Source organism: Cetorhinus maximus, chromosome 8, assembly GCF_964194155.1.
Source record: "Cetorhinus maximus chromosome 8, sCetMax3.hap1.1, whole genome shotgun sequence".
Taxonomy (NCBI): domain Eukaryota; kingdom Metazoa; phylum Chordata; class Chondrichthyes; order Lamniformes; family Cetorhinidae; genus Cetorhinus; species Cetorhinus maximus.
In genome coordinates, this window is record NC_135886.1 from 78,294,884 (window position 1) to 78,321,515 (window position 26,632).

The 26,632-nt window shown below is 43.0% G+C and overlaps 1 protein-coding gene across 10 annotated transcripts in view; it reads right to left on the minus strand.

The window, feature by feature from the left end:
• LOC144683748 (Krueppel-like factor 12) overlaps positions 1-26,632 on the minus strand; it is a 190,252-nt gene that overhangs the window by 39,959 nt on the left and 123,661 nt on the right. For all 10 annotated transcript variants that reach the window (XM_078547095.1, XM_078547094.1, XM_078547097.1 and 7 more), the window contains one exon: positions 11,204-11,771. In XM_078547095.1, the coding sequence (XP_078403221.1) occupies positions 11,204-11,771 (568 nt within the window). The remainder of the gene's footprint in view (positions 1-11,203; positions 11,772-26,632) is intronic.

Sequence of the window (26,632 nt, forward strand, 5' to 3'; positions counted from 1 at the left end):
AGCTTGGCTTAGATCCTCTCTTACATATTTTTGTTTTTAAATACCATGCCAACACCCGCTACCCAAACTCACCAGCACACATCAGAAATAGTGGTTATAACTAATCTGTCAGAAATTAGCTCAATTTGCAATTTTAGACAAATACCTACTCTAGAATTAGAATAAAATATCTTCAGGGGGTCCAATATTCCTCAAACAACCACAGAGGAAATTATGATGAAAGACAGTGACAGTGCAATCAGGCACCAAACGGTTTCTTCCTGTCAGGGAGTGTCGCATCTCTGCCATTTTATCAGGCTGAGGTCAAAAACAACATTTTCAAATGGACTTGCCCAGACTTTTTATCCCATCTAACATTTACTACAACTGAAGCAATGCATCATAATACTGGAAACATGCAGGTGAACACACAAACTTGCATTTATATAGCACCTTTAACATAGTAAAACATCTCAAGGTGCTTCACAGGAGTGATTATCAAACAAACTGACACCAAGCCATATGAGATATTAGGACAGATGACCAAAAGTTTAGTCAAAGAGGAAGGGTTTTAAGGAGCATCTTAAAGGAAGAAACCAAGGCAGAGCGATTTACATAGGAAATTCCAGAGCTTAGGGCGCAGGCAGCTGAAGGCTCAAGCTGCAATGGTGAAGTGATTAAAACCAAGATGCTCAGGAGGCCAGAATTGAAGGGGTGCCGATAGCTCAAGAGGGTTGTGAAGCTGGAGAAGGTTGCGAAGATAGGAAGGAGCGAGACAATGAAGGGATTCAAAACCAAAGGATTTTAAAAATTGAGGTGTTGCCTGATTAGGAGTCAATGTAGGTCAGCAAGCACGGGGATGATGGGTGATCGGGACTTGGTGTGAGTTAAGCTAGAGGCAGCTGAATTTTGGATGAGCTCATGCAGAGGCTGGAAAATGGGAGGCTGGCCAGGGAAGCATTGGCATATCTGAATCCAGGAGGTAACAAAGACATGGATGAGGATTTCAACAGATGAGCTGAGGCAAGGGCAGAGATGAGCAATTGTTATGGGAGTTGAATTTGGCCAGTGATACTTGATATTTTTAGTTTACAAGTCGTTCTTTAGGCTAAAAGTTAAAACACATTCAGTTCTTCAGACATAGCAGGCTATGCTTCATATTGTTCCTTCATGCACCTCCAAAAATTCTTTCACTTCTCTCTAATCTTTTACCATCCTCTCCTGAAAGTACTGATTGAATCTGGTGTAAGATTACAGTTGTAATGCCAACTGTGCAATCAGTGCAACATGGTTTAGGGTGCACATAGGCATGGAAATGGTAGTATAACTCGAGAGTCAAATAATTATCTTGCATCTCCATGACTATGCCTGGGGTGAAATATAGCTCCAATGTAAAATCAGATTTAACAGTTGATGAGGTGGCCCATTGCAATTCATGGATGCTTAATAAAAGTGCAGTCATAGCTTTACAGCATGGCCCTGATTTTGCCAAAGGAGAGAGAAATAGGGAAAAGGATGAAGAGAGAAAACAGTGAACTACAGGCCAGTTAGCCTAACATCAGTTGTTGGGAAAATGCTGGAATCTATCATTAAGGAATTCTTAACAATGCACTTAGAAAAGCATAGTATGATTAGAACAAGCCAACATGGTTTTACTAAACCAAAATCCTGTTGGACAAATTTTTAGAGTTTTTTGAGGATGTAACTAGTACGGTAGATAAATAGGAACCAGCAGATGTAGTATAGCTGGATTTCCAAAAGGCATTCAATAAGGTGTCGCACAAAAGGCAAGATAAGGACTCATGGAGTTGGGGGTAATACATTAACATGGATAGAGGATTGCTTAATAGATAGAAAAACAGAGTAGGCATAAACGGGGCTTTTTCAAGTTGGCAGACAGTGAATAGTGGAGTGCCGCAAGGGTCAGTGCTGGGGCCTCATCTATTTACAATCTGTATTAAGGGCTTAGGTGAAGAGACAGACAGTAATGTATCTAAGTTCGTTGATGATACCAAGCTAGGTGAGAAGGTAAGCTGTGAGGAGGACACAGAGAGGCTGCAATGAGATACAGACAAGTTAATGAGTGAGCAACAAGATGGAGTATAATAAAGGCAAGTGTGAAATTATTCCCTTTGCCGTAGGAATAAAAGAGCAGAATATTTCTTAAAAGGTGAGAAATTTGTAAGTGTTGATGTTCAAAGAGACTTGGGTATGTTTGTACAAGGAACACAAAGTTACCATGCAGGAACAGCAAGTAATTAGGAAGGCAAATGGCATGTTGGCCTTTATTACAAGTTGATTGCAGAACAAGAATGAGGACGTTTTGCTACAGTTGTACAGGGTTTTGGTGAGACCACATCTGGAGCAGTGCGTGCAGTTTTGGCCTCCAGATTTAAGAAAGGACATACTTGCATTGAAGGCAGTACAATTAAGGTTCACTAAATTGCTCCCTGGGTTGAGGGGCTTGACCTATGATGAGTGGCTGAGTAAACTGGGCTTATGTTCTCTGGAATTTAGGAGGATGAAAGGTGATCTCATTGCAACCTACAAAATTCTGAAGGGACATGATAGGGTGGACGCCGAGAGATTGTTCCTGCTGGCAGAGCCAAACAGAGACAAAGGATAAGGGGCCAATCATTTAGGACTGAGATGTGGGGAAATTACTTCACAATTGTGAACCTTTAGAATTTTCTACTCCAGAGGTTCTGGATGCTCTATCGATGACTACAATAAAGATTGCGATAGACGGATTTTTGGTATCTCAGGGAACTAAGGGATATGGGGAATGGGCGGGAAAATGGAGTTGAAGCCCAAGATCAGCCATGATTGTATTGAATGGTGGAGCAGGCTCAATGGGCCATGTGGTCTACTCCTGCTCCTATTTCTTATGTTCTTATGACCAGCTGCACCAGCCTACAGACATTAAATTTTGGCGGGTATCAGAGTACTACTAGGCTAATGTCCATATTTGCTGATTACCTTCTAGTATCTTATGTGACTATTCACCATGTGAGACTAGACACAAAGGGCTGGGGTTACCACTAATATTTTTCAGTGCCAATGGATTTGTGCCAACATTAGTGTTCTCGCTCAGGCCAATATCCCAGCATTGAAGTATTGACCACACCTGATCAACTCCGCTGGGCGGGCCACAACATCTGCATGCCTGACACGAAACAAGCGTTCTACTCGGAGCTTCGACGCAGCAAGCAAGTCTCAGGAGGACAGAGGAAATACTTCCAGGACATCCTCAAAGCCTCTGTGGAAAAGTGCATCATCTCCACCGACAGCTGAACATCCCTGGCCCAAGACCGCCCAAAGTGGAGGGAAAGCATCCAGGAAGGAGCTGAACACTTTGAGTTTCATTGCCAAGGGCTAACTAAAACCAAGTGTTGACAGCGAAAGGAGCGCGTGGCAACCCAGGCACCCCACCCACCTGTTCCCCCTACCACTGTCTGGCCCACCTGCGACATTGACTATCCCACTGGCATTGGACTCTTCAGTCACCTGAGAACTCATTTTTAGTGTGGAAACAAGTCACCCTCGACCCCGAGGGACTGCCTGAGAGAGATATTTCAGGGCAATTCACCCAAAATTGGCTAAACGACAAAAAAAGGATTAAGAATTTTAAGTGCAAATTACATCCCTAGCAAATCAAACTTCCACAATCCTTTATATTTGTTTCAAAAACATGGAGCTTGATAGCTGGCCCCACCCATAACACTGGCCACATCCTCAGATCAAATTAATCACCACTGGGAGTTTCCACTAATTCTGCCTGCTTGCAGGCTTTCAAGGATGTTAAAATTAAAAGCTTTTAAATGTGAAAATGTTTTCAATTTACCAAGAAACTGGTCATTGTACACTAATGCAAATGGTTCATATATTTTTACAAGTTATTTACAGTTATTTAAAATCCAGTTACTCGCTGCCAGCATCAGACTAAAAAATGCTTGTTTTTTGGAAAACCCTTCTTCAGCTCTATTAATTAAACCGCACCAGGCTACCACACAAATAGATGAAGGAACATACTTTTTAAAACAAAAATTTGAAGAATGTTGTAAATGGCTGCCTAATTGTACTGCTTCATGGAATGTTTTCTGCTCAGTGAATGAGTGTGAGCAGAAGCTTGAGCCCAAAAAGAAATCAATCCTTAAGGCTAGAGCAAATCGGAGTACAATCTGTGCCCAAGTCGCCAATTGGGCTCAAAGGGGAAACTCTTGACCCAAGCATGGGCAACCTCAATACTCAAAGGGCCCCAAACACCACAGTCAATGATGAATTTTTGAGCAGCAGTCAGCTTTGTAATGTCAACAAACACAGCAGTCAATCGGCACTCACCAAGGTCCCACAAAGACACAATTGAGGAAGAAATGGTGGCCAGGACACTGGGAGAACTGTTCTTCCTTGAATAGTATCATGGGTCTTTTCCACCCACTTGAGCAGACAGATGGCTTAATGCCTTGGTTTAATGCTCTATCCAAAAGGCAGCGCACTCAAGAGTCTTGCATTGGAATGTCAGCCTAGATTATGTGCTCACGTCTCAGAAGTGAGATTTGAATTCAATCTTTTGACTCAGAGCCAAGTGTGCTACCACTGAGTCGTAGCCGACAGGTGTCTAACTAGCATTAAGGAGCACAGACTCTTTTTATTCTTTCCCCACACTGATCCAAGAGTTTTAAGACTAATCCTATTTCAATCTAATCAGCAAATAGACCTTCAACATTAACAAACTGCATTTTAATCATAACTTTAAAGAAATAAAATGTCCCCAGGTGCTTCATCAGAACATGATAAAACAAAATTTGACACTGAACCATGTAAAGAGATATTATGGTGGATGACCAAAAGTTGGATCAAAGAGGTAGCGTTTAATGAGTGAATCGAGGGTGAAAGAATGGTAAGGAGGTGGAAAGATTTATGGAGGGAATGCTAGAGACTGGAGGCCAGACAGCTGAAGGAATGAATAGCAACCAATAATGGAGCAATGAAAATCAGCAATAAGGCCTGAATTAAAGGAGCGCAGATATCTAGGAAAGTGATGGGGCTGAAGGAGGTTACAAGGGTAAGGAGTGGCAAGGCCATGAGGGATCTGAAAACAAGAATGAGAATTTTAAAATCAAGGTGATGACAATGTAGATTAGCAAGTACAGGGGTGATGGGTGAATGGGACTCGGTACAAATTAGAATACAAATTAGCTGTGAATTGGAGCACGGGCAGCAGTGTTTTGGATGACCTCAAATTTATGGAAGATAAAACATGGGAAGCTGGCCAAGAGTGTATTTGAATAGTCAAGTTTAGAGGTAAGAAAAGCCTGGCTGAGAGCTTCAGCAGCAGGTGAGTTGAACAGAGTCAGGTGACTTATGGAAATGGAGGTGCTTGGTCTTAATGATGGTGCAGATGTGTGGCCGGAAGTTCATCTCAGGTTCAAATATGACACCAAGGCTGTGAACAGTCTGATACAGTCTCAGATAGTTGCCAGGGAGAGGGACAGGCTAGGAAGCGGAGTTAATACTGGGGACGAATACAATTGTTTCAGTCTTCCCAACGTTTAGTTGGAGGAAATTTCTGCTCTTCCAGTACTGATGTTGGACAAGCAGTCTGACAATTTAGAGACAGTGAAGATATCGATAGAGGTGTTGGTGAGGTTGAGTTGGGTGTTGTCAACGTTTGTGGAAAATGACTATGTTTTCAGATGATGTCGTAAGCTGCAGCACAAAGGTGAGAAATAAGGCAGAGCCATGGATAAATCCTTGGGGTCAGCAGAGGTAACAATACTGAAGCGGGAAGAGAAACCATTGCAGGTGATTCTGTGGTTACAATTAGAGAGATAAGAAAGAAACCAGGTGAGCGCAGTCCCACCCAACTGGACGATGGTGAAGAGGTATTAGAGGAGGGTGGCACGGTTACTCATGTTAAAGTCTGCAGGCAGGTTGTGAAGAAAGAGGAGATATGTGACTGTGACAGGGTAAACTATAAGATATGATTTGTGACTTTGACAAGAGCTGTTTCAGTAATTAGTAGGGGCGGAAACCTAATTGGAGGGATTCAAACGTGTGGTTCTGGGAAAGAAGGGCATGGATTTGGGAGACGACAACATATTCAAAGGCTTTGAAGAGGAAAGAGAGATTGAGATGGGTCAGTAGTTGGAAAAGACAGAGGGATCAAGGATTGGTTCTTTTGCATAGAGGGATGATAACAGCAGACTTGAAGAAGATGGGGAATATTACCTGAGGAGAGATAGCCATTAAAAATATTGGCCAAGAATGGGACCAAGAAGGAAAATTGGGTGGTCAGCAATTTCATGAGAAAAGGATCAAAGGAGCAAAGGAGATGGGTCTGATGGACAGGATGAGTTTGAAAAAGGCATGAGGGGATAGAAGGAAAAAAAAGAAAGATGCAAGTTCAGAGTTAGAGCAGTAGAGAACCTGAACAGAAGTTTGGCCCAGTGGGCTAGAGGAAGAAAGTAGAGTAAGTCAGGAGTGAATATCAGTACAGTGTATCACATAGTTGTTTCTGCCCAAAATATAAAGTTGAAATTAAAAGAAAACAAACTTAAGTTTCACACTAACTGACAAACTATAATTACAACACATTCCCTCTGCAGCTGTACCTATTACCACCATAAGGGAGCACATATCCATATTTAAGCACATTGTAGCTTGAAAGTAGGAATAGCTCCCAGCAATTACAACGGAAAAACAACTTGAAATAGAAATGGAGGTGCATTATTTTAAAATGGCTACAAAGCATTGTAAAATGCTACACTTAGATTAATTACAATGTGAATTTCTGGAAAAAAAGAAAGCCTCTGTACTGTAATATATAGTTTTATATACGATAATATATTCCACCAGCTGGGCTTTCAAAGGAACCTTATATTTCAATCACAGGCATTGACAGAATTATTCCATCACACACTGATCAGGTTTCTGCACTTCTTGCTACTGGAAGAATGTAGATCATTCTATCTCACTCTCTAGCCAATTGTCCATAAGTCTTACTCTTCTCCTAAGCACACTCTGGTTATTGTAAGGAACATATCTTTTTATTTCTGTTGGACTGTGGATTAGAATTACAATGGATGCAGGTTGAAAGGCATATCCACTGGAACAGGATGAGAGATATAAACAATGTTGCTGTCCTGGAACTGAGTGTGCCATGAAAGACAGGGCGGTGCCGGAAAGGAGTCCTGGACCAAGGGAGCTGCCTGACGACAGCATTTTAATTGGCTCCTGACCAGGTGACCAGGTTTTTTGAGAAAGCAGAGCAAAATAGCTCCTATCCTGAAAGGAACAAGGCCTAAAACCTCTCTCTCCTACGTATGGAAGATTCCAGTAATTCCACAATAACAGCTAGCTCGCTTTTCTTCTTATATCTCTATAACCTGCTGTTTCTCTCTGGAAACCCCTGTCAAGAGGCAAGGGGGAAAATAATCACTGTTAGAGACATTGAAAGGCAAGTGCCTAACCAGTCAACTAAATACTGAAAGTGCTGGAAGACTGCCTCGTGTCATCAACAAGAACTGAGAGGAATTTGGAAGACATCGATCAAAATCAACCCATCGAAACCTGTACTCCGGAATTGGTGCGATTGAAGTGTTTTATCCCACCCTTAAAATCCATGTTTTTGTGTGTGTGTGTATATACAGGGATTTAAGAAGGGGGTAGAGTTTAAATTATAGTGTTAGAAATTAGCAGTTCATATTTCTTTCTTTTGATGCTGGTTAACGACAGTTTGCTCAATAAACAGTTATTTACTTATTAATTTTATAAACATGGTGCTCGTATTCTGTTAACCTAAATTAATCAGTAAAGTAGAATAGGGGCAATCTGGTGGTTTGGTCAAACTGTTCGCATTTGTCGTGGCTCGGGGAACAGTGGGGCTTGATATTACAGCACACTACCCCCAGTGAGTCATGACATTATGAAATTTTGCAGAAAAAAAACTTAAGAGTTGTCATTTTGGTCTCCAATACTGGTAAAATCTCTCCTTCAGTTGCCTTTGGCACTGATTCTTACAGACCTATGACTCTCTACATGGGACTCTCATGCTCTGTAAGTGACTCCATGCATCTATTAACTAGATAGAGAATTTCACCCAGTTGCTCTACTTTCTAGTGGTCTAGTGTCAAGTCACCAGCTCTAACCAATGTACCTGCAAGAGCAGAAAACCAAGTAGGGAAGGGAAAATACGAAGGTCACAGCATAAAGGACATGCAAATTTTGAATCTGCATTATAAAAATATTGCTTCCCCTATTTTTCTTTAATAATTGGGTTCCTGTGGCACCCAAAATTAGAATAAGCTACTAAACATCTGGCTTGACAAGTTCACAACTCCAGTAAGTCAATGGTCACATCTTGAATAATCAGGCTCGAAACCTTAGAAAACAACTTGTTAATGGTCACTTTATTAATATCCAGGTTACAAGTTTTATAGGTACAGGTAGAAGAACATCACTGGAGGATTGTTTTCTGGGCATGGCACTGGTTAATGGCCAAAGTAAATAAGTTAGTTGAAACTGGTGCATTTTATAGAAAGTAACAGACTTTAGCAAGCTTATCAGCTTTCTTCTCGAATGCACCCATCCCTTACTGGGGTCCAGTTCCACAAGATTCAGATAGCAACTGGCACAATATACATTTTAAAAATTATGTTTCCTTGGGGTGGGTGTGTTGGTCACAAGGCCGGTCTTTACTGCCTAACCCAAATGCACTGAGAAGACAGTGGTGTGCCGCCTTCTTCAATTATTGGTAGCTGGTTTTGATATTGCCTGAGTGGCTTGCTTGTTCACTTCAGAGTCAAACATATTGGCATGGGACTGGAGGTCAGACCATGTTAGGATGGCAAGCTCCCTTACCTTAATTTCAGTCATGGCACAGCTGGTAACACTCTCGCCCCTGAGTCATGGTCATGGATTCATGCCACATTTCGTACATTACAACATTGGTTGTGAAGTTCCTTTGGATGCCATGAGTTTGTGAAAAATGCTATTTAAATGCAGGGTTTCCTTAAAATAACTTAGTGAGCCTTTTTTTTTTAAACAACAATCCAATATCTCCATAGTCACTCTTACTGATTCAAGTTTTCTTCTTATTTCCAGATTTCTCAAACTGAGCTCAAATTCTGCATGAGTACATCTTGACAGAGAAAATTAAGCAGAATATTCAACCATTGCTAAGACGAATCCTGTCTCTTTAACAGGAACCTTGGCCAATTTTTCTTTTCTCTAACCCTGGACATGAAGACCAATCATATATATTTACCAGCATAGCTGCTAAAATTAGCTTGGGTTTTGAACCTGGGGCTTTCTGAACCTATTTGGCTCCGTTGTTTGCTGAAAAGAAATCTGCTGAGCCATCAGGGAAGTAATTCTAATCTTTTACCGGCTGGTGATCAGAGGGAGACCATTTTCTTTCACAGGTTTACACAAAAACAAACAATCACCATTTAAAGGTCAATCTTAATAGTTTGTAGAAATAAGCTGCTTTCTCAAGCACAAAAATGCACAGGCTATATATAAAATGGATGTATCTACATCAATAATCAGTACAGCTCAGGCAGTAGTGGTGAATAGGGAGGATAAATATTCCTACATCATTATCAAAACACATACTATAAAAGGTTAATATGATGCAACTATTTTTTGCTAATTGTCATCAGCTTTGAGCAGTTTGAAGTGAAATAACTATTATAACAGGACTAAGACCTCACACAATATATTTTTGAAATATATAATGACTAATTTCTAAAATTTTAAAACTGGACAATAACCTTTTAAAATAACTGAAGCCATGTCTGGCTGTGACCTTCAAACAATGAGAGCTAATCTGGCAGTATCGAAGAAATTTGCAACTCGTTTCCTCTGAAGAGATACTAACGACCCATGTGGGCTGCAGAGACCAAATTCAGTGAGAATTATACAAAGGCCATCTACATTTCATAAGCCAGGCCTGGCCAATGGAGGACTACTAGTCTGCTAGGACAAAGAGACCTGCAACCTTCCTTTCAAATTCTTAGTAGTTGGAACTTTAACAATCTCAGGAACCCAGGCAATGGAATATACATCCTTTGTCAAAGCCAAAGTGGAGAAGTGGGGGTCATGTCCACCCCCCCACCAGGAGAACCAGTTATTCTGTCTTGCTGTAGTGCAAATCAACCTGTCATCTTCCATCCACCAAGCAGCAGCACAGAAAAGAGGCTCTGTCCAGGTTTGAATGTCTGGCCCCTATCTACACTATTTCTACTGAACTTCTATACCACGGCCTACAAGACTAATTCACCTCTACATGCCTATGGCATCATTGAAGTCATCGCTACTGGAAAATCAAATTATCCAGCATCAGTTTTCAGCCTGCTGACCTCTGTGAAGGAATGCACCATTGGGCTTTGATTCTGGACTCGTGTGAAACAATAATTCTTTGCTTTCTGGTCTTTGCCCTGTAAATCCTCTATCCCTCATTTATTGTATGAATGCACAGGGGGCTACGTAGCGACACGCCCTCCTACATTTTGAGTGTGCGCAAATAAACTAACCCTCTGAATTCACCCTATCTCAAGTTTGCTGTGGGGTTAATAACAGAAGTTGGATCACACCAAAACTATGGGGTTGGGAAATACGCCACTGCTTATAAAGCAGGAAATCAAAATCAAAACACCTCTCTGTTTACGGACAGGTGATGAGAAGAGAAATCAGGGTTGTTCAAATTAAACACCCTCCATCTATAACTCTGTTGTAATGCTTCATACATTGAATTGAACAATAAGTTTTACAAAAGGCTTATATTGGATGTTAGGATTAAAAGGGACCATGATATACTTCACAGAATACTCAGCAAACAAAAATGTTTGACAGTCACTGCAAAAAAATGAATAACTGTTCTACCGCTTTTCCCTTAAGTTAGATGCTCTGCAGTAAAATACCACAACTACAAGCCAACAATTTCCACAATTGGAATGGTTTCCCAGGGTTGAATGGGTTAATTTCCAAAATGCCTTAAATGTACACACCAATTTCAAGTTCCAGTTTTATGTACAAACAAAAAATCTGTAGTCATCATGCATTGGTGAGTTGTATCTGAATCTCCAATCACAGCAGGGTCACAAGGCTGTGCATATGGGAAAATAATCAATTGCTAAATTAATATGATCATGCAATAAAAAGATATGGAGCACAGCTTTGTTGTAGAAAATATCATATTATTTCTAACCATATTTCTCACCTGCACCTTCACTTTTCCCATCATCCCCTATAAGAGGGACAGTGATTGATGATGTTACACCATCTGGCTGCACGGTTGTGTAGACTACAGGCAATGACTGGACAACCACAGGTATGTGCTGCAGGTTTCCCATTTTGCTGGGTAAATTGATTGATGGCACAGTGTGTATAACGTGCAGGATCTGCTGTCCTCCAACCCCCTGAGACGAGGCTAAGATAGAGCCTGGTGATAATACTGCTGGGATGGCTGAAGTAACATTGACTGGTCCCCCAGATGAGAAGTCCGAAGAAGAGCATGAAGAGACTGCTGTTACAACTGGAAGCGAAGATGAAACCAATGGCGCTACGGGTGAGGTCCTAGATTTGTTTAAGGACAAATCAACAGGTTCCGTTTGAGGCTGGTTATCATCATTTGAAAGTAGTTCCTCCGGTGGTTCCATTTTAATGTTGCTTAGTAACACTGGTGCATCTGTTTTTAGATCACTAAGCAACGCAGAAGATTCCATTTTCACATTATTTATCAACATGGGGACTGCTTCCATTCGCACGTATTCAGAAGCTTGAACTGACTGTTGAAGAGAAGAAAATTCATTTTTAAAATGTATTCAAATGTGAAACTTTCCCTTCATAATATAGTTCAGACACATTACAACATGAAGAAATTATTGATTTGTACCATTCTCTTCAGGCATACAAGAGACTCCAAAAATTGGACTGAATGAAATATTAACATTTGGCATCACTTCTACTCTCGAGTAATAGAATGGAAATGATTGAAATGCCAGGATTACTGTACTGCTGGGTAGAGGGGGTTGGAAAAGAAGCACTTTTTGCCTTGAAGCAATACATACTTAAGCATAAATCCTATATCTATGTTGGCATCATGTAATTCAGGCCAGCTCTAAAATAGTTGACCGGTTTCAGACCCAAGGCTTCCCAAAGCTCATGCTTTAAGTGTGCAGGGTGGATTGGGATGGTGGAAGTTTATTCAGTTCTCAACTAGGCAAGTGCTGTAAATATGCACTACGTGAAAACTCTGCTATCTGCATTCCATAGTGTTAAGTGAGGCAGAGCCCAGAAGTTATTTTAGCAATGCAAACATGGCCATTGGTTCTGTGCATTTGCTTTCTATGCAAGTTCCTACAACAGTGGCTGCATTTCGACAGAACTTCATTGGTTGTAAGCTGCTTTGAGAGGTACTGAGTTTATGCAATTTACTATAGAAATGCAAGTCTTTCTACTTTCTGTACAAATGCAGTCCAGCACATCCACAAGAAGAAATTCCTCATTCCCATCACAAAAGCGACAGAACGACAGGCACATCACTTGCTCAACTGGGTGCAAATACTGCAGCTATTTAAGTTACCTAGTGGAAAGCTCACACTGGCCATTTACTGAGTCTATTAATCAAAGTGCTCTAGCTGGTAGTCACAGAAAAGTACATGTCAACATCAGTTTTGTTTTAAATGTTTTGGAAATATATGGCACTAACAAGACAAATACAACTTGTACCAAGACAACCAGTAACTAGAATAACCAGAGACACATATAATCCCCATCACTGTACATTAACAATTGCAATCCATAAGTAGTCTTTGAAAGGGACATTTTGGTTCTCAGTCTTTGCTACAGAACAGGAAGACAAGATAAAGCTCATCCAATCACATTTACACTAAATGTACCCAGAGTCTGCACTGAAATGGGCTCGGTCATTGACCTGAAATGTTAACTCTGTTTCTCTCCACAGATGCTGCTGAGTATTTCCAGCATTGTGTGTTTTTATTTCCGATTTCCAGAAACAGTAGTAGTTGCTTTTGCACTGAAATGGTTGGTTAGTAGTACAGGTAACTATGGAACTGGATGAAGAACTGGCCTGCAATTAGAAGCCCCTGAAGTAATGGCACCTTCAATTTGTCTCAGTGTTAAAATCACTTGCTTTTGAAATAGCAAGAAATAGCATCAGCAGCTGCAGAAGAGTTTCTGCCCTGATTGTAAGAACAGGCAAACAGGACAAAGTTGAAAACTTTACAAACATTCAATTCATGGACTTAAACCATTGTCTTTCTGCTGCCTCTTTCCTCAATTCAGATGAGGTTTCAGGTAAGACAATGATCTATTGATAGACTCCCCGAGGTCACTGCACATTGTCCAGCAGTTTTTTAACAAGGTTGGGGGGGAGCATCAGGTATTCTGTTGGACATCTTTCCTTTGCTTACACTGCCATGCATTGATCACAGTCCAACTGGACTCCTTTGGACCCAAAATCATTAACAGCATCTCCATTTCTCCAGAGTTCTGCAATGATATTCTTTCTTTCAAAGAAACAGCACTACCTAAAATAATAAAAGCAAAATACTACAGATGCTGGAAATCTGAAATAAAAACAAAGTGCCGGAAAAACTCAGCAGGTCTGGCAGCATCTGGGGAGAGAGAAACAAAGTTAACGTTTTGAGTCCAATATGACTCTTCTTTGGAATGTTTTTTTCCAATTTCTCTTCTCCTGAAGAAATTAAGTCAGTGAGGTACGTACTGTTCAACAGATGCCCCCTACCCTTCAATGCCTTACACGACTGGCTATTATTCACAAGCTTCTGACAACGAATATTGGCAGGCTGACAGCAAAGCTCAGCAAGCCAAGCCCAACCTTGTGCTCACCCATCATCCAGGAACATACACATTACATTAGTTATCACTGGACAGGAATAAGAATAGGAACCTTGGTTGATTTTCTATATCAAACAAAAATCTGTCAAAATAATTAACTTTGCACAAAGTTAAAGCCATAGACCACTTATTTTGGTTACAGCTGCAAATATACCAGACCATGACATTTTCACTTTATACAGCTTCATAGTAATTCTGGTACAACATATCCCACACAGTAAATAGGAACACCTTCTTTGTTGCTTACCAACCCAATACAGATACTTAGCACTAAATTATGATAAAAACAATGAAATACTTTGCTCATGTATCATGTTTAATAGGCGGGCCAGGTAAACCATCGCAAGGTGGGCATGGTTAGGCTTAAAAGGGTTGAATTTTGGTCGGGTCACCCTGATTGACAACCGTGGCTTCAGAGGCTCATTGGTTGATCATGGGGATGCCTGCAGAAAGCCATGGCAAATGTTGCTCAATTGTGAAGTGTTACAGTGGCATGGCATAAAGGATCCATATTAATGTGTGTCCTAGCAGGCAGATCAGTGAAGTTAATACTAGTGGACAGGTTTATATGAGATTGACTGTCAGCTTAGAGCCCTGGGTTGGCATGAAACAAAGATCCAAAAATAGGCTGAAATCAGAATCACATATTGTTACAGCGCAGAAGGAGGCCATTCAGCTCACTGTGTCTGCACCGGCTCTCCGATTGAGCACTATTACTTAGTGCCATTCTCCTGCCTTTTCCCCTAACCCTGCACATTGTTTCTATTTAAATAATCATCTAATGCCCTCTTGGATGCCTCGATTAAACCTGCCTCCACCACACTTCCAGGCAGTACATTCCAAACCCTAACTACTCAACAGTGTGACAAAGATTTCTTTCACATTGTATTTGCTTCTTTTGCAAATCACTTTAAATCTGTGCCTTCTCATTCTCTCTAACCATTCTGTCCAACCGCCTCATGATTTTGAACATCTCTATCAAATTTCCTCTTAACCTTCTCCTCTCCAAGGCGAACAGTCCCAATTTCGCAATCTATCTCCATAACTAAACTTTCTCATCCCTGGAACTATTCCTGTAAACTTCTTCTGCACTCTCTCCAACGTGTTCACATCCTTCCTATAGTGTGGTGCCCAGAACAGTATACAATGCTCCAGCTGAGGTCCAACTAGTGTCCTATACAGGTTCAGCATAACCTCCTTGCTCTTGCCCCTATTAGTAAAGCCTAGGATACTATATGCTTTATTAACTGCTGTCTCCACCTGTCCTGCCACCTTCAATTACTTTTTCTTATTCATTCACAGGATGCGGGCTTCATTGGCTAGGCCAGCATTTATTGCCCATCCCTTGATGCCGTTGAAAAGGTGGTGGTAAGCTGCCTACTTGAACCGCTGCAGTCCATGTGGTGTAGGTGCACCCACAGTGCTGTAAGGAAGAGAGTTCCAGGGTTTTGACCCAGTGGCAGTGAAGGAATGGCGATACAGTTCCAAGTCAGGGTGATGAGTGACTTGGAGGGGAACTTTCAAGTGGCGGTGTTCTCATCTATCTGCTGCTCTTGTCCTTCTAGATGGTAGTGGTCGTGGGTCTGCACCCAAGTCCCTCTGCTCCTGCACACCCTTTACAGCTGCACCCCTTATTTTACATTGTCAGTTCAGATGTAGAAATAGTTAAGCAAACTGTTAAATTTTATGAATAATTCCATGATATTGATCTGTGCGGCTGTCCCAGAAGCAACTGTATTGTTATCCATTTATTGATTGTATCAGAGATTAAAATACCAAATTCTCAAGTGACCCTTTGACACCTACTAGATCAACAGAAATTCTATTCCAGTCGTCTTTTGGATAAAAGTTGCTGAGAATTCTTGCATGCAGTATCATAGAGTGTTATTTTGTATTAGATTTTTGAAGCAATGAATGATTCAAGGAGCTGTATGGCTTAATATTACAAATCAAAGTAATGTTGTTTGACAGAACAGAGATAATTTTATGACTTGCATTGCAGTTCTATACCTCCTGAGTCAGCATGAGGCTGTAGACAAGAACATTGAAGTAGTCAAGGCCAGAGTCACACAAGTACTTCAGGAGCCCAAAATAGCAGCTTCAGCTTTTGCTTAAATTAATCAAGAACAAATTTTAGCCCCTGCAGGTCTTAATGGTATTGAGGGTGCAGACAGATGGAGAGTGTAGCAATAGTCTGCCGTTAGGATGAATCAAGGAGGCAATAAAAGAGAGAGATGGATGCTGTGCTTAGGGAGGGTCAGTGACCCATCACTAATACCAATTACATTTGAGTTGTACTTGGCTGTACTTTTAGTAATTACTGTTTATTTTAAGAGCTTGTGTTTATATAGCACCTTTCACATCCTCAAGATGTCACAAAGTGCTTCAGAGCCAATGAAATACTTTTGTGGATATTGGAGAATACGGTCGGCAATTTCAAAAGATTCCGAATCCAGACTATGATTCGCCACTCCTCCGAGGGGTTGTGAACCATGAACCATACAGAAGCGGGACCCACTCCAAGAATATCTGGGCGGGCGGGCAGGGGGAGGGGGGCGTGAAATATGAAATGCCTAGCCCCACAACAGAACCAGGCAGATTGGAGGTGCAGGGTGCAAGCTCAGTACCCACACCCTTATCCTGCGCCAGTAAAAATTGCCAGTGCCGACAATGGGGGTGGGAACCATGGAATCGGATCCCACCCGCCATTTTTAAATACCTCCAGCCCCAAAAAATATCTGGGCCTTAGTGTCAAGTAAAATTACCAAATTCTTTAATCTGTCAGCCTCTAGCTTTTGGAATAATATTCCCAGTTTTGAAGAGGATTTTGTATTTGGTACAGATAATTACATGGGATAATTGTTTGTCCCGTTGGTGTATAGCCCTACATAAAAAGGGCAGAAAGAGTAGATAGCTTAAAAGAACATAGCTTAAAAAATATCTTCCAACTAACAGACTGCCTAGCTGTTTGGGGACTGAAGTATAAATGTCAGCTCTGCAAATTTTAAGACAGATCAGAGTCAATAAAACAAAGGTGGACTGTAAACTGAAAAAATGCAAATTACCTCTGATAGAGTTTAGGGATCAAATCAGCTGCAAAGATTGTGAATTACAGCACAAGCTCCTTCACATGAAAATTAATAGGTAAAATTTTGTACACACATAGATCTACACACATATATATGTTATTTACAATATAATAAACAGCAAACCAATCAGAAGATATCAGTGTTTTTATGACTGCAAACTGGTTGACAACATTTAATGTCAGAAATGAATCCCTCATCCCCCTGGATCACGCAGCAACAAAATTCCCTGTCCAAATTTCAGCGCCTAAAAGCTGACTTCAATGAACAGGCTAACAGATGGAAGGAGCTTTTAAAGTTCACCTCAGGTTCATCTTAGTCAGCTTCAAATTCAAGTTCATTAATGGTCATGCTGTAACAAACCCATTTAAGTACAAGGCTAATAATTTATTGGCAATCAATTCGAAAAATAATCCATTAACAGACAAGTCACCAAGGTACGAAGTACAATCATACCTTATTTAATTTGGGTACTAAATGCTGACTACAGAAAACTGACAGCATAATTATGTTAATGAAACAAAAGTGTGATCAGCTGCAGTCACACATTGTCTGAAAACGTATTCTTATTGAGGTGGCATTCTTTCAGTCTCCAGTTAAATATGAAACCAACACTCAGTGAGAAATTACACCATCTGGTGCATTACTAGGTCACATGACCCAAGCAGACGCCAGGTTTGATCCCAATTTGTGCTGCGTTAATTGATATCAACTAGGATGGCAGTACTGATGCTATAATTGGTCCAGTGTCCCTGGGCTAAGGAAGTGACATTAACTAGATTTCCACCCAGATGAATATCGAGACAAAAACAGAATTACCTGGAAAAACTCAGCAGGTCTGGCAGCATCAGCGGAGAAGAAAAGAGTTGACGTTTCGAGTCCTCATGACCCTTCAGCAGAACTGAGTAAAGTTAGGAGAGGGGTGAAATATAAGCTGGTTTAAGGTGGTGGGAGAGAAGTTGGGGAGGGGGGGCAGGGGGGTGGTTGTAGAGACAAGCAAGCAGTGATAGGAGCAGATAATCAAAAGATGTCACAGACAAAAGGAACAAAGAGGTGTTGAAGGTGGTGATATTATCTAAGAAAATGTGCTAATTAAGAATGGATGGCAGGACACTCAAGGTACAACTCTAGTGGGGGTGGGGTGGAAAGACTGACGACAGGGTATTACAGTTATAGATTTAAAAATAATGGAAATAGGTGGGAAAAGAAAAATCTATATAAATTATTGGAAAAAACAAAAGGGAGGGGGAAGAAACGGAAAGTGGGTGGGGATGGGGGAGGGAGTTCAAGATCTAAAGTTGTTGAATTCAATATTCAGCCCGGAAGGCTGTAAAGTGCCTAGTCGGAAGATGAGGTGCTGTTCCTCCAGTTTGCGTTGGGCTTCACTGGAACAATGCAGCAAGCCAAGGACAGACATGTGGGCAAGAGAACAGGGTGGAGTGTTAAAATGGCAAGCGACAGGGAGGTTTGGGTCTTTCTTGCGGACAGACCGCAGGTGTTCTGCAAAGCGGTCGCCCAGTTTGCGTTTGGTCTCTCCAATGTAGAGGAGACCGCATTGGGAGCAATGAATGCAGTAGACTAAGTTAGGGGAAATGCAAGTGAAATGCTGCTTCACTTGAAAGGAGTGTTTGGGCCCTTGGACGGTGAGGAGAGAGGAAGTGAAGGGGCAGGTGTTGCATCTTCTGCGTGGGCATGGGGAGGTGCCATAGGTGGGGGTTGAGGAGTAGGGGGTGATGGAGGAGTGGACCAGGGTGTCCCGGAGGAAACGATCCCTACAGAATGCCGCCGGGGGGGGGTGAAGGAAAGATGTGTTTGGTGGTGGCATCATGCTGGAGTTGGCGGAAATGGCGGAGGATGATCCTTTGAATGCAGAGGCTGGTGGGATGATAAGTGAGGACAAGGGGGACCCTATCATGTTTCTGGGAGGGAGGAGAAGGCGTGAGGGCGGATGCGCGGGAGATGGGCCGGACACGGTTGAGGGCCCTGTCAACGACCGTGGGTGGAAAACCTCCGTTAAGGAAGAAGGAGGACATGTCAGAGGAACTGTTTTTGAAGGTAGCATTATCAGAACAGATGCGACGGAGGCGAAGGAACTGAGAGAATGGGATGGAGTCCTTACAGGAAGCGGGGTGTGAGGAGCTGTAGTCGAGGTAGCTGTGGGAGTCGGTAGGCTTGTAATGAATATTGGTGGACAGTCTATCATCAGAAACAGAGACAGAGAGGTCAAGGAAGGGAAGGGAAGTGTCAGAGATGGACCATGTGAAATGATGGAGGGGTGGAGATTGGAAGCAAAATTAATAAATTTTTCCGGGTCCCGACGAGAGCACGAAGCAGCACCGAAGCAGTCATCGATGTACCAGAGAAAGAGTTGTGGGAGGAGGCCGGAGTAGGACTGGAACAAGGAATGTTCCACATACCCCATAAAGAGACAGGCATAGCTGGGGCCCATGCGGGTACCCACAGCCACACCTTTGATTTGGAGGAAGTGAGAGGAGTTAAAGGAGAAATTGTTCAGTGTGAGAACAAGTTCAGCCAGACGGAGGAGAGTAGTGGTGGATGGGGATTGTTGGGGCCTCTGTTCAAGGAAGAAGCTAAGGGCCCTCAGACCATCCTGGTGGGGGATGGAGGTGTAGAGGGATTGGACGTCCATGGTGAAGAGGAAGCGGTTGGGGCCAGGGAACTGGAAATTGTTGATGTGACGTAAGGTGTCAGAGGAATCACGGATGTAGGTGGGAAGGGACTGGACAAGGGGAGAGAGAAGGGAGTCAAGATAACGAGAAATGAGTTCTGTGGGGCAGGAATAGGCTGACACGATCGGTCTGCCGGGACAGTTCTGTTTGTGGATTTTGGGTAGGAGGTAGAAACGGGCCGTCCGAGGTTGGGCAACTATCAGGTTGGAAGCTGTGGGAGGAAGATCTCCAGAGGAGATGAGGTCAGTGACAGTCCTGGAAACAATGGCTTGATGTTCAGTGGTGGGGTCATGGTCCAGGGAGAGGTAGGAGGAAGTGTCTGTGAGTTGACGCTCAGCCTCCTCGAGATAGAGGTCAGTGCGCCAGACAACAGCACCACCCTTGTCAGCGGGTTTGATGACAATGTTGGGGTTGGACCTGAGAGAACGGAGCGCAATAAGTTCAGAGAGAGACAGATTAGAATGGGTGAGAGGAGCAGAGAAATTGAGACGACTAATGTCACGCCGACAGTTCTCAATGAAAAAATCAAGAGAAGGTAAGAATCCAGAGGGAGGGGTCCAGGTGGAGGGAGAATATTGGAGGTGGGTAAAAGGATCCGGGGAGAGGACTCGTGCCCAAAGAAGTGAGCACGGAGACGAAGACGGCGGAAGAAGAGTTCAGCATCGTGCCGAGCCCGAAATTCATTGAGATAAGGGCGTAAGGGTATGAAACTAAGTCCTTTGCTGAGCACTGAACGTTCAGCATCGGAGAGGGGAAGGTCAGGGGGTATAGTGAATACGCGGCTGGGGCTGGAATTGGAAGATGGGGTGGGGACGGAGGGACAAGCAGGGGTGGAGGGTCCCAGATGGGTGCTGGTGTCGATGAGTTGTTGGAGCTTGCATTCCTTAGCACTTGAGAGAAAGAGAAAAAGTTTCTTGTTGAGGCGACGGATGAGACGAAAAATAAAATGAAACTGGGGGCACACGCAGCTTTGAAAAAGGGTGCGGCGGTGCTGCTGGAGGGAGAGGTCGAGTGTGTTCATATGGCGGTGCATGGCACTGAGTGTGGATCTCAGAATGCGACGGGAACAGCAGTCCGAGAAACGTTTTATGTCCCAGAGATACCTGTAATCCTGGGTGGGTTCGAAACAAGAGGGATGGAATTTCAGTTGAAATCCACGTGGGGTGAGTCGGAGACGGAGACAGTCACTGAGAAAGGAAATATGGCTGTGAAAGCGGGTTTTAGTAAACACCTTGTCAAACACCAGGAGAGAAATGGAAAGCAATGAAGGTGAACAAGGCAGAAAAGACAGGCGGAAATCCTGTCGGAGAGCAGAGCAATACTTCTTCAAGGTAGGCATTTCTTGAAGAGGAGTGGCAGTCAATTAAACACAGAGATAAAAACAAAAAACTACTGCGGATGCTGGAAATCCAAAACAAAAACAGAATTACCTGGAAAAACTCAGCAGGTCTGGCAGCATCGGCGGAGAAGAAAAGAGTTGACGTTTCGAGTCCTCATGACCCTTCAGCAGAACTGAGTAAAGTTAGGAGAGGGGTGAAATATAAGCTGAATATCGAGACACCCCTGCTGTTGAGTATGTAGACAGTAAGCTGAATTTAATGCTCTCCGCTGTGGCGAGTTTGGTGGCCAGGGCATTTAATTGGGCAGGAGGGTGGCGGGTGGGGACCCTGCTGCTTTCCCACCTCTGCACTGATCAAGCCTGCGGCAGGAAAGCACATGGAAGGCCATCCCGGCCCACTGCCAATTGATGCCTTTTGAGGCAATTAACGCTCACTTAAGAGCCTCTTCCCACTGCCACTGCTGTTCACCAAGTGGCAGGCAGGCGACTCGCCATGCAGGAAGCCCAATAAACAAACCCTATCAGGATTCCTTGTGGGCTTCCGGGAAGGGGGGGGTGGGTGGTCATGGCATCAGGAAAGGGGGACAACCCACTGAGAGCTGCCCCTGCTGTCGACTCCCCTCCCCAACCCATGACCCCCTCCCACTATCACTCACCTGTGGCCTGGGTCCCTCAGTGAGTCGGGGCCTCTGGTGAGTGCATTACCAGCAACAGTCACTGCCTCCCCAGTGCCGCTGTCAAGTAATTAACAGCTGCCACTCTCTGATTGGCTGGCAGCTGTCACGGGTGGGATTTCCACCCCCAGGGCCTGTAATCCCAGGAAAGGCCCAATGCTGCACAGTTAAGCGTCTAATTGGCACTTAATGTGGAGGGCCTTCCCAAAGGGAGGTGACACAGGGTTCTCCAGAACCCCATCACTCTCATTAAATTCCACCCACTGAGTGAGGGTTAATGAGCTCAATGATGATGTCCTCCCCGCCCCACACCCACCAAAGTAACCAAAGAATGGCCATTTGGACATGGTACCAGGAGGCTGCCTGTGTCAATGAACCACACCCCATCAGGAGTCAGTGTGTTTAAGAGAAGAAAAGGTGGCGCCCCTACACACGTGCATGCAATGAAACACTTAGTATGACTGAATAGATTTTCTTGAATTAAGTGTACAAAAATGTAAAAAAAAGTTTCATTTTCTGATTTCTAGTACAAGCTATCCACAGTTTTAGTGACAGGTATGGTGCGCAAATTACCTATTGATTAAAAGCTGCAAATATCAGCAACAATACAAATTCACAGAGTACGAATAGCACCGTGGGAAAGGGTATTCACAGCAGGTGAGCATTCATCAAGGTATCAAAAGAGCCCAGCATTACTTCACCCACCAATAGGGGCAATGGCCATCAGGAAGCCGAAAACACCATGGCACATAGATACATCCAGTGTGCCACCAAGTGACATCTGTACTAAAGAAACAGTCTCCTCATCACTTTGTCATTTCAAAAAAAAACTTACTCCCCCACTCCCCCAGAACGCAACCAGTTTCAACATAGCCAGACAGGCACTATAAAGATGTAAAGAGAAAGATTTTCTTTCAATTGTGACAAGGAAAAAAATCACTTTCTAAAATAAATCAGGTTCTCTCTCCCACATGCACATTCATGGTGCCCTGCTGTACTACCAACATATCACTATGTTGTCGTGATACAGATGCACACTGTCCTGCTGTATCACCCCAAAACCACCTCCCACCATGATACATGCTACATTGCTGTGCTCCACTTAGCTACCATGGTACTCTACACCCTGCTATACTCCCCTGCCTCCCCCACACACATAACCCTGAAATACTCGCCCTCCCCGATTCACAGAGTCCTGCTATAGTCCCCCTCCCTCACACATGCACACAGCACTCTGCTGTACTGATTTCCACACAGACACAGTACCCCTCCTGTACTCAAGAGGTCACATTTAGTGTCCAATCCCATGGATCATTTTCTCATTTGAGACTGAGCCAGCAGTTGCCAAGGTAACAAGAACAGGACGTGGAAGGAGAACTGAAAAATAGTGCAGTGTACGCTTTTCACAGGTGCTGCAGAAATAAAGGTGGCGTGGATCTAGAAAATAATCCTGAAATTTATCAGTAGAACAATTCAAATTGGCAATTAAATCTGCCCAGACGCACACATACACACGCCCACACTTTTCTGCCAAGAGAACTCAGTACAGCTTTCTCTATTAACAGCAAACCACTGTACACATCAGACACTTCACCAACGCCCAACTCCCAGGTCAATACATTCAACCAACTGCAGAAGGGTCTTATGGGACAGTCGGCTTCCACAAAAAGGAGCAGTATGTGCCTCACCCAGTTGGAAGATATAAAGCCACTAGGAAATATCTTAATTGTAAATTATACATGAGTATGAAGTTGCTTGTCAGGCAAAATGTGACATGGGTAAGGAACATGGATCTGAAGCTGAAGACACAACCTTGAACAGTGTCCTTCTAATATTCCCATATGACGGGCAAGAAAGCAAGCTTCTCATCTACACACAACAAACTTAATTCAATAGGTACATTAAATTTATAAGAAAATGTGTTTCTTAAAATTATTTATCAATTATCACACAGTATAGAAAACATATTTATTTCAATTTGTTTTATTATAAAATAAAGTGAATTAATCATAGTCAGATTAAACTAGATTTATTGCCACAGGCTTGGTCAAAATTTATTATGCAAAATATTCATATATTTAAAATTTATGAGCTACTGAGTCCCTGTTACACTTATGAACCCGAGGCCAATCTTTAAAAGAAAGCATTTGTTCAAAGATCTTCCTTTTGCTCTGGAAGAAAATTATATTAAAAGTTTTATTTTGGCTTTTTTTTTTAAAAAGGCATTTATTTTGTTGGCAGTATGGAGACCTGCCTGTCATGTCTGCTCCCTCTTAGGCAGATCTAGTAACATTATTAAAGGGAGTGGCCTGAAACAGCTCCACTGTAAATAATAGGGAGGAAGTGCGGCTTCAGATCTGCTCTGGAGCCACCCAACTCCAGGAAACTACATTACAAGCTGCACATCCACATTTCCCAGCATAGATTGGTGTGGTCCAGCTTTACAAACTGGCCCTTTGGCAAATCTGAAAGTCCCACCCAAATCTGAAAGTCCCACCCAACCTTGTATGGGATACATGTAAATTCATAAAACCATACAGCACAGGAGGAGGCTGCCCATCATAGCTGTACAGACTCTTTGAAACAACTATCCAATTAGTCCCATTCCCCTATTCTTTCTCCATCAACCTGTCTTTTCTCCCCTTAAAATATATGTTCAATTCCCTTTTTGAAAGTTACTGCTGAATCTGCTTCCACAATCCTTTCAGGGAGTACATTCCATGCCCTAACAAGTCACTGCATAAAAAAATTTTCATTTCCCCTGAGGTTCTTTTGCCAATCACCATAAATCTGTATCATCTGGATACCAACCATTCCGTAACTGTAAACATTTTCTCCTTATTTACTATGTCAGAACTGGTCATTATTTTGAACGCCTCTACCAAATCTCCTCTTAACCTTCTCCACCCTAAGGAGAAGGACCCCAGCTTCTTCAGTGTCTCCACATAAGAAGTCCCTCATTTCTGGTACTTTCTAGTAAATCTCTTCTGCACCCTCTCTAAAGCTTCAACATTGTTTCTGAAGTGTGGAGGCAAGATTAGCCACAATACTGCACCTGAGACCTAGCCAGTATTTTATGAAGGAACAATTTTCGTTGTCAACCATATACAGAACAGGGTCTTATTCTACATGTTTAGATTGTGTTTAACACTATACAACTCAACTTAAAAAATAAATTCGCTAAGGTTTCTACTGCTGATCACTATCCAGTAATCCCTACTGGAAAGTGCTATGATTGGACTAATGAGCTAAGCTGTTCATCGCTGAACAGCCTTCCCACATTCACCAGCTAGCCTCACTCAAGGAGCAGTTACTTGGAAGGGTGACAGGTACCCAAGTAGTCATAGTTCAGCACAAACCAACAATTTCAAGGAGAAATTCTGAGGGAATTCTCCAAAGGAAGTGTTTTCCAACCTTAATTCATCTACCGAAAGTGTTCCAGCTTTCAAATAAACATCTTATGGTGAATAAAGCAAAGCACCCATGCTTGTGGCCTCAAACAGTGGTGTAGTTTTCAAGTTACTACTTACGTTTCTTCCACCCCTATCCCAGGATTCTACTTTACAATGTTGGTGGCTTCACCATCACATGAACAGCTTAATATGGATTCATTTTCCAGGCGTTTCAACCAATAGAAAATAGACAGACCCCAATTAAGTCTATCCCCGCACAAAGTGATTTTCCAGCAATGCCTAGTTCCGTAAATGGTTCGAATCAGCTACATTGTTGCCAGGACCAAGCAAGTTTACAGGAGTTTACATTTACCCGCCTTACAGAAGACAGTCTGAAGTTTAATACCAACTGCCTAAATTGAAGATCGCTATTAAATCTGCTGTGCCCCATTGAAAGAGTTGGTCATGAAAGGAGGTAGAAGAGATTGGATCATTAACAACTTGTGAAACAAGAGCCTGCACAAATCATCTTTTCACATTAACCCCTGCATCACGGCACTATTAAGGTCATCATCACTGCAGCAGGCAGCAGTGAATGTGTGAAAGCTCTTCCGCTTCTCCCCTCCCTACCCGCCCCGGCACAGACAATAAATGGATATGTTCACAGCATCTGCTCTAATGCTGGATGAACAAGGCAGTCAAGAGAACTAGGCAATTACTGGTGAACAATGTCAAAGTCACCTACTGTATGTTAAGCGGCCAAGGATACTCCTTTTCACCTATCCTTTGAAAAGGATACCTCTTCAAAGGTAGCCCAGGTTCCTAGAATTCCAGGAATTTTTACCTGTCGACACGCTGGAAACTGGAATCCTGAATCCCATGGGAAAGCTGGAAGTCGAAAGCATGTGACTTTTGGCCCTGTCCAAAGTCAGCCTGATTGACAGGCTTGGTTCCAGTTGGCCAGAGCAGGCCACAGGGCCAGGCCGGTTCAATCCTGAAGCTGCAGGTCTGTCCCATCCCTCATCTCCCTTGGCAGGAAGAGGGCCTAATGGTGGGGGAGCTCTGGGGTGGAAATGGGTCTGGCTGGATGGGAGCACAGCTGCTCCTTCTTGCCTACAGGGAGATGTTGGTTTTCCCAAGGTCCAGAAAATCCAGCTTTTTTTCAAATTCATTCACGGGTTGTGGGCTTTGCTGGCTAAGCCAGTATTTATTGCCCATCCCTAGCTGCCCTTGAGAGGGTGGTGGTGAGCTGCCTTCTTGAACCGCTGCAGTCCATGTGGCATAGGTACACCCACAGTGCTGTTAGGGAGTTCCACCAGATTCCACTGGGATTTTGACCCAGCGACAGTGAAGGAATGGCAATATACTTCCAAGTCAGTTAAACCTGTGCAGCAGGGAAAATCTGAGACTTACAGCTTCAGTAACATATTTAACCTGCCAACCCACTTCCTGGAGGGTTTTTTGCTGCCCTTCTCCCACTTCAGTAAAACTTGAAAGTTGGCATGTTGGAACAGTTTCCTGACACGCTTGGAATTTTTACCCATTTTATCCACCCATCCTCACCCAATGCCAGCTGCTAAAACTC